The sequence below is a fragment of the Hippocampus bargibanti genome, linkage group LG12 (genome assembly GCF_051943395.1).
Source record: "Hippocampus bargibanti isolate YZ-2025 linkage group LG12, ASM5194339v1, whole genome shotgun sequence".
Classification (NCBI taxonomy): domain Eukaryota; kingdom Metazoa; phylum Chordata; class Actinopteri; order Syngnathiformes; family Syngnathidae; genus Hippocampus; species Hippocampus bargibanti.
This window is the reverse complement of record NC_142745.1, coordinates 9165491-9178060: the sequence shown is the minus strand read 5'-3', so window position 1 is coordinate 9178060 and position 12570 is coordinate 9165491. Positions and strand designations below refer to the sequence as shown.

At 39.0% G+C, this 12570-nt stretch overlaps 1 protein-coding gene across 1 annotated transcript in view; it reads right to left on the bottom strand.

The window, feature by feature from the left end:
• Window positions 1-12570, bottom strand: part of ca16b (carbonic anhydrase XVI b) — a 129285-nt gene that overhangs the window by 34358 nt on the left and 82357 nt on the right. Inside the window, exons 7-9 of the mRNA XM_089009336.1 lie at window positions 8076-8233; window positions 5979-6171; window positions 818-1002 (exon numbers count right to left, since the gene is read on the bottom strand). Coding sequence (XP_088865462.1) covers window positions 818-1002; window positions 5979-6171; window positions 8076-8233 — 536 coding nt within the window. The remainder of the gene's footprint in view (window positions 1-817; window positions 1003-5978; window positions 6172-8075; window positions 8234-12570) is intronic.

Sequence of the window (12570 nt, the reverse complement as noted above, 5' to 3'; positions counted from 1 at the left end):
TTTGGAGCAGAATTCATGGACAAAATAATAATAATAATACATTTTAGTTCAAGCGCCTTTCAAAGCTCTCAAGGACAAGCCACAGACAAGCATAGATGCAATAATAAATAAAATACTATTATAATATAAAATATAATTAACATCATTCAGATATTTTGAGGCCAACAGAGAAGGCTTTTCAGGTCTTGACCGTCCGCCACTGTTTTTTCTGACATGGTTGATTGGACTGGATTTACCTTTATTAGTCTCACAGTGGAGAAATTTACATTTCACAGCAGCAAAGTTATGAAAGGAAGATGTAAGGAAAGGAAGAAGTAGAAAAACAAAATACAGAAGCTGCTGGAAAGGCAGCCACTCTCGCGACGCCATCTTGTTAAAAAAAAAAATCCAGATGAGTAAAAGCTAACAGAGGTAAATCTGTCTTATTTTGAATTTATTAAGTGTCATTTACCAGGTACATGTCTAGGTTCAAGTCTAAACATTAAACACAACTGTTGGAAATGTAATAGATCATCATATAAAGAGAGACCCCAGGTGCACACAGACATGCATTATGGATAAATCTGTCAGTGAATGTGACAGCCCCGCGTGTCTCCTCACCCAAACTTGAGTGACAGGGTGGGAGGCATGGGAGGTGGGCAAGAGTTGGTCTGGGCTTTGATATCAACCACTGGCTACATCCAGAGTTTTTCATAACCTGTCACCTCTTACATTCACACTGACTCATCCTGTTAGTAACATCCATGTTGCAAAAACCCACCGAGATGATTTATTCTCTTGTGGAGATGTCAGTTGCGTGTTATCTAAGGGCGCTCACCATGCTTTGATCCCCTGTCTTGGTGAAGGTCTCTTCATCAGCGACATCGCGTTTCACCCAGCTGTAGGATACCATGTAGCTAGTGATGGGCGGGTGATACACGGTGAGGGGCCGTTCCCACCTCACCATCAGGGCCGTCTGGTTCAGTGGTTGGATCGTCATGCTCACTGGGGCACTACTGCATACTGCATGAGGAAGGAAAGCTTTCAGCAATTCAATCCAGAGTGAAGATGAAAGACAAGATCATCATTATTAACCACGGGTATCCAAATAACAGTAGCGCAGTATTTCTCTTTTAGATGCGCTAACAAAACAGGAGTTCCATTGTTACCATGAAAAACCTTTTACGGGAACTCAGGGAGGGGAGGGGAACAGGCAGAGCGACCTCAAGGTGGCAGTACAGGCTGCACCACCGATACTAAAGCCGGCTGCCACTTTGAAAATCTGGACATTCTCCCCAAGCACGATGTCGTAACAGCAATTAGGAAACAATGTCAACTAATGATGTGCGCACAGGATTTGGGAAATATTGAGATTGCCACAATCATTTGCATAATGAGGGAAAAGTGCAAAATATAGTGGGGGTGGAGGGTGTAATTACTTGCACACCCACACTCTCTGTCTATCCGTCTATGCGCCCATTCCAACCTGACTGATTGAAAATATATTGCAATACATTTAAAGATATCATGCAAGACATGTAATAATATATTTTCATATGTGAGATGTTGTATTATATTTTCTAATATAAGTCATGATGTGCATCGACCATATACGGGTATATATAGGTCAACATATTTAAAAAAATTGTTGCAATAGACAAAAAAGGGCACTATATTTTTCACATGTAATACCCTGTCTTTATATTTTACAAGGTATTGTAATATATAATCATATATATTTTTATTACATAATCTGAGAGTAGGATAGACTTAATCCGACCCCCGCATGAGTGTCATTGGTGAACAAAAATGTCAAGAAATGTATTTTTTTCTTTTCTTTTGTCTATGTCTAGTGTTCTAATGCTCAAATGAATTAAATAAGTGTATAAAATAGTTTTTGAAGAAAATGAAAACCATGATGACAAAAAAAAGTAGTCTGACAAAAATACAATTTACGGTATTTGTCGGAAAAATTGCCATGTACATACTTTGTAATGCTTTTTTCAATCCTCCACACTGGATCTTGGAGGAATACATGCAGTGAGGTTTGCAAATTTAGGCAGATCAATGAGCATACATTTTCTTTTGAACAGTGTGACATATCTAGCATAAGAGAAAGACAAGGGGGGGAGGACACAGGGGGAAATTTAGGAAGTGTTGATGAAGTGTGACAGTGTTTGAATTTGAACCTGTCAGGTGTTGGGTGTCAGAGGCTTAATGTTTAATGAAAGACAAAGATTGGGGATGACATTCATTACTTGTGTTATAGAATGTTTCTCGAGACCTGTTTTGATTTGAAATTATTTGTGACTATGGAGTACTTATTTTCAATCCTTTTTGAATTTCTCATATTATGAAGGGCAAAGTTTTACAATTTGACATCGCTTCTCAGTGAAATTGTACCACATGAAAGTCAACTAACAGCTTACTTGGCTTTAAAAATTGATCCAATTTAACCAAGGTGCACCCTGCCTTACAGCATTGTCAAGCAAACACAATTGAGTTCAGATAAATAGATCTCGACAACACACACGCACGCACACACAAAGAGGAAAACACCTTGACAGCTGTCATCGCTTGTGGTGAGACATCCACATTGTTGACTCTTCAGTTGCATTCTTGCATTGTAGACGAAAGAACAAAAATATATGAGCAAGCTAACCAGAAGACGAGTCAGTCGGATGTGCTGGAAAGGCGGCAATGCTAAGGTGAGGGTGTATTGTTGGGTTTTGGTCGAGAATAAAAATACGTTCGGCTACATTCATTCTGCACACTGACCAAATGCCATAAAAGCAATTTCACAACTTAATTTGTGTGCCTCTATTTTAGCTGCGCCATATATTAACAATGAAGGATGATTGGACGCGTTCGAGCGCTCCAACTTCATCACGACCATTACCAATCAATTTTCTCCTACAACATGGCTTTGCAGTCTTTCTCATTAATCTCCATCGGACATGTACTCAAGGCGGCTTTTCATTTTTGGTTAACGTGGATGTGAAACAAATGATTTACACATTCCAGATGTGCATAGGGGGGGTGAAGAAAAGGGAGGTGCAGGTCAGTATAGAGAATATATATATTGTGTGATAAGCAAGACAGCTTTTTGGGAAGTGCATGCTCGCAAAATAACAGAAAGCCTCCCCCGAAGGCTTTCCAAGCGACGGCCAATCAGAAGAAAGTAGGCTTCGGGGATGGAAGCCTGACTGAGACAGAAGCCAAAAGGGTGAACAGAGGGGCAACTGGAGGAACTCGTGATTTCTCAAGTGACAGTGCAGTTCCTGAATTTGAATCTAGAGATGGAAATGAGTACAATCATTTGAAGATTAAATGCCCACAGCAAAATTATGGATACAAACAATGCACACTCCTGAGAGAAATAATGATGATACAGTCAAGAAGCGCTCCAGTCCCATCCTTGATATTATTGCCTGGGTATCAAGTCCAGATGTACGAATTCTCTCAAAGTGACAACAGCATACACACAGAGCGCATTATTGATTTGATGTAATCATATTTTGGACTGCCAATAATTTTTTTAAGCGATATACACTACTGATCGATTTCTCTCTTGATCCTACCCTCCAGATAGCTCAGAGCCTTTTTTAATAACTCATATCAATGATCACTAAAGTCAATAAAGGGTGCACGAAATGAAAAAGTAATTCAGTACCTGTAATTAAACCCCGAAATGTTTATATATTTTAGTTGTAATCAAAACAATAGAAGCTATTTTGTTTGTCTATTTATGCATGCTGTTCTAAATAATGTATTTTCCGTTGTATAAGGCGCACTAGAGTATAAGGTGCACCCACAATGAATGGTGTATTTTCAAACTTTTTCATATATAGGAATGAATGAAAAATGTTTTCCAAGTATAATATATAAATATTTAAAAGTCTTCCAAATATAAGGCACACCACATTATAAGGCGCTACCTCCTCTACAGCGGGAAATGGAGACGGTGGCTGCTGACAGTCTTTGTGAAATATTTTGTAGCTCAACATTACTTCATATATAAGACGCACCTGCGTATAAGGCACAGGGTTATCTTTTGAAGAAAATAAAGGCTTTTGGGTGCTCCTTATACACCGGAAAATATGGTATATAATTTATCTATAATCAAGACAATAAAAGCTATTTTGTTGGTCTTCCAATGCAAACTGTTCGAAATTCACAACTGAGTATACATTCTCCATTTTGCTAGAAGTTACCAGGATTTGTTAGTAAGAATATAAAAATTGTCTTTTGATCCACTACTCAAAACAAAAAACAAATAACTGTGACTATAATTACTACTACAGCTAATGCGGGTAATCCAAAGGTTATTTGAAAGACAGCTAAAGACCTTGTGCGACATGAACAAACCGCAAACCAAATTATTTTGACACATTCATCCTACATGCATGGAGGCACACAGCAGTCATTGTGACACATTAATGCAGGTCGCACACAGTCGCACACACACACGCCCAAGACACACACGTGTAATTAATTACATTAAATATGGCCTTGTTGTTCCATTTAGGTGGGCCAGGGCTGTAATTGTGCAAGGCAGTGACACATTGAATAGATGAGAACCCTTCTGAATTTGATCAATTACGCCTGTATTTACCTTGCCGTTATACCGTGTGTCAAAATGGGTGTTGAAAAAATGGTCTATTAGGATAACTTCTCAGTGTAAATGTGCAATAATTGACGATAATTATGATCCTGATCTGCAGCATCTGTTTTAGAATTTGGTTTAGCTTTGGGATCTTTTAGATTGATCTTAACTTTTGTTAGGCACATAGAAGTAGAATGAACGACCTGCACTTCTGTGCAGCGACACACGGTCATTTTAATAATAATCGATTCAATGACATCACAATTCAGTGTCCGTAACCCCGCAATATTTTTAACCAATCTTTTTATGGGGATTTTTGTAGTATATGGACTGTGATGCCCTTTCATATTAGGGGTCAGTAGTCGCCGATGAACTTTACAACCATTTCTGCACGGCAGTCATCGAATCAATCCGGTTCGGGGCCGCCACAAAAATGGACAAAATACGACTTCAATGGAAAGTTAGGACGGTGGAAAAAAAAAAATCACTGGCACCGCCCTACCCAGGACATGCACACTGCAAGAACCAAGACAAGGGTGCGGAAAATTCTACTGAATCCGCCGCACCCTGCCCACCACCTTTTCCAGCGAATCCTCCCCGGCAGCCGCTGCCGATCCATACGCACCAAATCCAGCAGACAACACCTTCTTTGCCATTTACAATCAGGAATTATACTAGATTATATTAGATTATCCTTTATTAGTGTCCTCTAGACTAATTTGTCGTATACTTTACAGTCACAGGATACATTTTCTTTTGTAGGTGAGCAGCGTTCACTCAACCCGGAAGTAACTCAAATAGATAGCAAGCTATCTAACTGTAGAATAGATAGCTATTAGCTAGCGAATAGATAGCTAATAGCGAGCGAATAGATAGTAGTTCAGTATGTTCTGATGGAGACAAATTCCTAGTAAATTTTACCTTCTTGGCCAATAAAGATGGTGATTCTGATTTTAAATAAGCAGATGTACATGGAAACCACAGTTAACCAAACCTCACATCCGAACAGACCGCGCCTCCTAAAGAAACATGCATATATTTAATTTGGATATGCATTAATTTATTTTAGATCCAGCTACTTTTTTGTCTTCAAATGTATTTACATTGTGTTTAGTGTTTTGGCGAAAAATGCAACAAATTACTTGCATTTTCTGTTCGATAATCAGTTATTCAGATTAATAGTTATTCAGATTAAATTCAGTTAAAACTGTCTTAATCCATCAGTTAGTCTGTAAAATAATCGAAGAATGAAACGATTCTTGAAATATATATATATATATATATATATATATATATATATATATATATATATATATATATATATATATATATATATATATATATAGACACTGTAGGTCCTGCTTATGCAAGTGTAAAGTAGAAGAAAGCTCACCTCTTGACGCCTCAGTGCCATGACTGTTCCCATGAACGTCTGTCAAGTCTTTCTGCCAGGCATCCATCATTGCCGACTTGAACACTTTCCTGTTATCAAGGTCCTGCAGGGGACGGAAGTTGTTCCTCAGATACTCCACAGACTTCACGTGGTCCTGTTGCTCTGTCGTAAATATGGAGTAGAAGGCCTCCAGCTGCATGGGGGAGGAAAAAGAAGAGTATTTTTCTACTCTGTGCCTGAGGAGCAAGTACATCATTCAACTGGAGTTGCTCACCGTGAAGCGACTACTGGAGCAAAATGCTCACCAGGAACATTCACATCCTCTGCAACAGCAGGCGCACGCCTTATTAATTATCATGACCACCTATGGAGTTGTAACTTCTCAATAGGGTAAATTTGCAGCCATTGATTGGCATGACTGTTCTGTTAGCCCATGCATTAATGACTAGAGCGCACAGATAGTTGAAATCAATGTGCCCGATGCATGCTTGCGGAGGTGAATTACGGGTCCATAAAAAGACTGCCGTGTGGCGCCACAAACATTGTCGCCATGGTCAATACTGCTGGTGGAGAATAAAATTCCACTGAGCCCCGCACATTTCGACCTTACAGAGGACTCTAGAGGATATTAGGTTGGCCAACACAGGGATTATTGCAAAATGCCCGCACAGGGGTTCAGTAAAAAGTGCAAAACATGATTTGGAATGCATTACCTCTCAAAATAAAAACAAGGCAAAAAAAAGCCTGAGGTAGCTTAAGCAAGAATACTTTATGGCCATTTACGAGATGACAAAAAAACATTTTGAAAACACTTTCAAGAAAACAGTGATACTTTGATTTACACCTGACACAAGGTACAAACTATTGTTCGACCGTAAAGCATATTTAAACACAAATATTGCAGCAACACATGTGGACAGACAATATGATGGTACCCAGTCATGTTTTTTTATATGGGGAAAATTATCAGTAGTACTGCATTTGAGTTGCAAGTTGTAACCATCTTTGAATGTGAATTATATCGATGTCAGTATTGAATAAAAATGCGGCAGAAGACCCATTGAACAAGAGAAGCATTTCAGGTTTCACCATTTGTCATTATAAAATAAAACACTGTGTAGTATTTCCTCACTAATTAACACATGACATCTGTTGTTTTTTTGGGAGGGCTGCAACAGATTACTGGCCTGTCCACCCATTTCAGTGAGGTGAAATGATTTGAGATATGCATGTTTGGATTTACGAACATTCCCACAGAATAAATTAACTCATTCACTACCATGCACAAATTTATTCAGGAATTGAAAATATGACATCGAGCGCCATTCCTGAATTTGGTCGGGTTTTGTTTTTTATTGTTTGGGTGCCGATAAAGCGCTGGTCGTGGACTGTCGTAATATTTTTCCTTTCCACAAGGGGGCAGAATTTCCTTTTTTTTTCCATGGTAGTGCTTTGTTCCAGCTTCAGCTGTTGTTAGAGTCATATATAAACCAATATATATGTATTGCATTGTATGTTGGACAGCCACCCTAATTTCAAGCTCATATAACTGCAGACCCATATAATTTAGGAATTACTTTTTTCTGATGATAGAAAAGATTGTAAGGTTTCTTACGCTGTATTGAATGTTAATGTAGACCTAAAACCCAACCCTGGCACTGGAGTTGACACACTTTTGCACATCGTGTGGCAGTGAATAAGTTAATTAGACTCTGAAGTCAAGACCCCACTGTGTCCATTAAGGAGTGCAGTATGTATAATGTGTACAGGAGTGCAGTGAAATGAACCCCCTTTTTTAACGGTTGGTAAAGAATTGAACGTTTGCAATACAAAGACAAGCCTCTGAAGGATAAGGAGACTTAAGAGCTATTTCCCAGCATGAGCAGATGTCTAAATTTTGACTAAAGTTGTCCCCCAAGGATTGTGACAGAAAAAGTGTCGCTTTCCCATGCAAAAGACTTTGCCGCAGGGAGGCAGAAAGATGAGAGGAACTGCTGCATGCGACTTCAACGGTAAGCGCTGTCAGTGTGCAAATGGAATCTGACCATCCACAGAGAATAATCTGCCCGGGCATGCAAGTGTGTGGACTGAACAAACCTGTGAGTGGGACAAATACACGGGCCTGGAGAAGATGATCCACTCCACCACCTTGCTGCAGGGAGGCATGGTCAGAGAGCCAGTATATCGGTAATAGCTATCCACAGATGATGGCAGCAGATCCCTCAGGATGAATGACCTGAGGTTGGTCTCCTTTTCTGGGTACAACACAAGAAGAGCACAGAGTTGTTTACAAGCCAAAACATCTAATCTTTAAAACCACGCATGTCGCCAGTTTAATGTACGCTTCATTTTCAGCTGATTTCATCTCACTCGCCCTCATTTGAAAGCAGCTCCATCACCAGAGAGCTGTGTGCTCAGATGGCTGAGTGAGATGAGCAGAGGGTGCTCAGTCAGGTAAAATTGTATGCTCTGGCACTGATCTGAGGCTGGGTTGCTAGCTTGTTCTGCACCACGGAACAACTGCGGACACAGGGATTAGAGGAGATACCAATGATTTCTAGATGGGCGCTATCTGATCAGAACCAGGCTAGGCAAACCAAACAAACAAGAATCGCTGGCTTTGTGCCACACGGGGAGATCTCTTTATCTGGCCCAAATACGATGTGTGGGGCTATGCCAAGTGGGTTTGGGCTAACCTCTGGAGCGTGCACATGTCAAATCAATTTGCTTCTGACCTTATATTGACTGCATGTTGGGGTGTGGTGGTTTATATTTGAAAGATGGTGCTGGAAGTGTGGAGTTAAATTCAGCATTTACCCATCACTCATGGGCCGGTCCGACACTGATAGATGGATGACCGTGGGATAATGAGCAAGTGGCAAGTTGACTTAGCAGGGGGGCAAGCAAAGGAGCCAAAAAAACGGCACACCCACACTTTGACGGTGGACTGGAGTAAAACACGAACTCCCACCTCATTTTATGTGGCCCGCGAAAGCAAATCAAAGATGTCAACTTTCATGATGCTTCCTAAAAATTTCCTTTCAATTTCTCATTTGTAGTAAATAAAAGTGATACCATAAGCATTTTCTTGGGACCAAACCCCTGGTGACATTTATTTAATTCCTTAAACACAAGATAATACGGTAATAATTTGAGGGAGTGGAGATATATATATATATATATATATATACAGTAAAGTCTCGTTATATCGATATTCTCAGGAGTGCGAAAAATATCGATATAAACAGGACTATCGATATATCCGACCCTGCGCGCATGTAATTTATATATATATATATATATATATATATATATATATATATATATATATATATATATATATATATATATATATAGTCCCGGTTATATCGATACTATTTCTATGCACGCACGGAGAAAATTACATGCAAACAGGGTCGGATATATCGATAGTCCCGGTTATATCGATATTTTTTCGGACTCCCTTGAATATCGATATAACGAGACTTTACTGTATATATATTTGCTTTGCAAATATATATCTTTTCCCACTGGAATAGATGATAGGTCACTCTAATTGTTAGGGCCATTGTTAATGAAGCAGGAATTAAAAGCAAGAACAAAAAAGATTATTTAATCTTTGGGAGGGCACATAATGGAGCTTGCATAGATGGTCGAGGCGCGAGCGGAGAAGAGAGAGAGCTGTTTGGGAAAGTTTTGTAAAGTTGGACAGGATGTGACATCATGACAGGAAGTCAGAGAAAAAATGGAAAGACGGACAGAATGTGATATCATGACGGGGAGTCCAAGAAAATAAAACATTCCAAAGACGGACAGAATGTGACATCATGACAGGAAGTCCGAGAAAATAAAACAATGTAAAGACGGACAGAATGTGACATCATGACAGGAAGTCCGAGAAAATAAAATGATGTGTAAGGAAATAGAAAAGATGTTTAAAATGTGTCCGTATAGCGAATTGCCTTAACACTAATGCTGGAAAACAATTTGTACTGATTTATCTTATTCAGAGACTTTTTCATGTTTGGATCAATTTTTTTTTCTATTTATATATTAAACTGTATTTGGGAAACTTTGTCATTCATTGAAGGCGCACCTTATAGTCCGGTGCGCTTTGTATAAGGAAAATGTTTGAAAATACACCATTCATTGGCGGTGCACCTTTTACACTAGGAAATACGGTAACTCAAATCTGTCCCATGACAAAAATAGTTTGAGACCATTAACATAGATGGAGAATTAAATGTTGACATTTTATTAAAACAAATGGACCAATTTCCATTTCTGAACACAACTCACTCAACCAAGTTATTATCCTCGGTTATGCGTGTACGTGTGTGTTTGATATGATCTCGTTCATTCCAACAACACTACTGTCAAGAGACAATACAAGGGTGTGTTTAGTAGTAAACAACAGCACCCTAAGTCCATTGGTGAGCGCCAGATTCCATTTAGAAGAGTCTCAATTGCTCTCGAAACAATTACTGTGCACATGCTCGTCCCTATGCATGTGTCCTTGCGGTTACCGACACAAAGGTAATCAACGGCAGGTTGTTCGATAAGTCACATGTGTCAATGCGAGCAAATCAGCTGTGCACATTGCAGTTGCAGTGAAAGAACGCAATTGTGGTCCTCATGATTCGTGCATACAGTAAAGCTGACAGGGAAGTAATAATTTAAGAGTACCAATCAAGGCAACGCACGCCATAAATCGTTAACTGTGAATATGAGCCTTTACAGGATGCCCCGTGTGCATGAGAGATGTATGGCCATGAACTGAAGCCCATACGTAATAAATAGTTCCAGCTCCGCATGTGAAGCACCGAGGAGGACTACATCGGTGGAAAGCCAAACAGCCCAGGCTGGGGAGGTATTTTTGCCTTCTTTTGATTTTAATCGCTGCTCAAATCTGGTCTCCACAGTCTAATTTGGGATTCAAAATAAGTGGCGAAATGTCTGAGCAGCTGGAAATAAGTGCGGCATCCTTTGTTTCGATGGAGGTGAATAAGTGTGGCATAAAAGACTAGCCTATTTCTATTGCAATAAAGATGATTCTGATTCTGATTCTGATTCTGATTTAAGACAGTGGTCGGGAACCTATGGCTCGCGAGCCATATATGGCTCTTTTGTTGATTGTATATGGCTCGCCGATAAAACTAAATACATATTCTCGTTTTTTCGCCGTTCATTTTTGTCGGGGCTGCAGTTGGCGGAGAGCGCAATTTTGATTGGATGATACTGGCCGTCATGTTGAAACAGGTAAACGCGCCCCTTTAGTACACTTTAGCTTGAATGCACCGGAGCATTCGCCTTTGAGGAGAGAAAATGTTCAGATTCTAATTTGCAATGAAACAATTCCATCGATGAAACAGTCGAATGTCAGTGACATTTTAAGCCCCATGTTAACGTTAGCATCAATATACTTCTGCGAGAAGTATAGACAACAAGTGTGAAGCAAGTGTGGAAGCTTCTGAGCCGTGTGTAGGCTAGCTAGCAGTAACTTCGCCTATGGACCCGATCGTTTGGCTGGATATTTACCAATCACGAGGAACGGAATACTATTCATGTTAACGGTGAGTACGATCACAAAGTTATTTTAAATAATACATTCTGACGTTTTGTTGAAAAGTGGTCGCGCGTGCGTGCGTGTTTGCATGTGTGCGCGCGTGGCTCTCACTGAAAAACAATTCTAAATATTTTACTTTTATGGCTCTCTTAGTCAAAAAGGTTCCCGACCCCTGATTTAAGATTTTCATTTAAGGCGCACCGGAGTAGAAGGTGCACGCCTAATGAACAATGTATTTTCAAAAAATGTCCATATAGATAAGGCGCACATACAATGAATGAAAAGTTTTCCAAATATAATATATAAATATTTAAAAGTTTTCCAAATATAAGGCTCACCACATTATAAGCCTCTACAGTAGAGTCTGGGGTGACACACTACAGTAAAGTCTCGTTATATCGATATCGGTTATATCGATAGTACTGCATATTACGATACTATTTCTATGAACGCAAGGAGAAAATTTACATGCCGCAGGATCGGATATATCGATAGTCCGGTTATATCGATATTTTGTCCGACTCCCGAGAATATCGATATAACGAGACTTTACTGTATTTCTTCTACAGTGGGAAAGGGAGTCGGTGGCTGTTGACTCTCGTTGCAAGACCTGTTGTGGCTCAATATTACTTCACATATAAGGTGCATATGTGTATAAGGCATCTTGTGAAGAAAATGAAGGCTTTTGGGTGCGTCTTATACATTTGAAAATATGCTATTTATTTATTTATTTATTGGTATTTGTTTATTCATTCATTCATGCATTTATTGATTTATTCATTAATATCTTGGTCTATTTGTCTATTTATTCATTCATAAATATATATATACACAGATGACAGCTGAAGAAACCTTCTCATATATGCCACTGCATGTATATATATATATATATATATATATATATATATATATGCAGTGGCATATATATATATATATATATATATATATATATATATATATATATATATATATATATATATATATACAGTAAAGTCTCGTTATATCGATATCGGATATATCGATAGT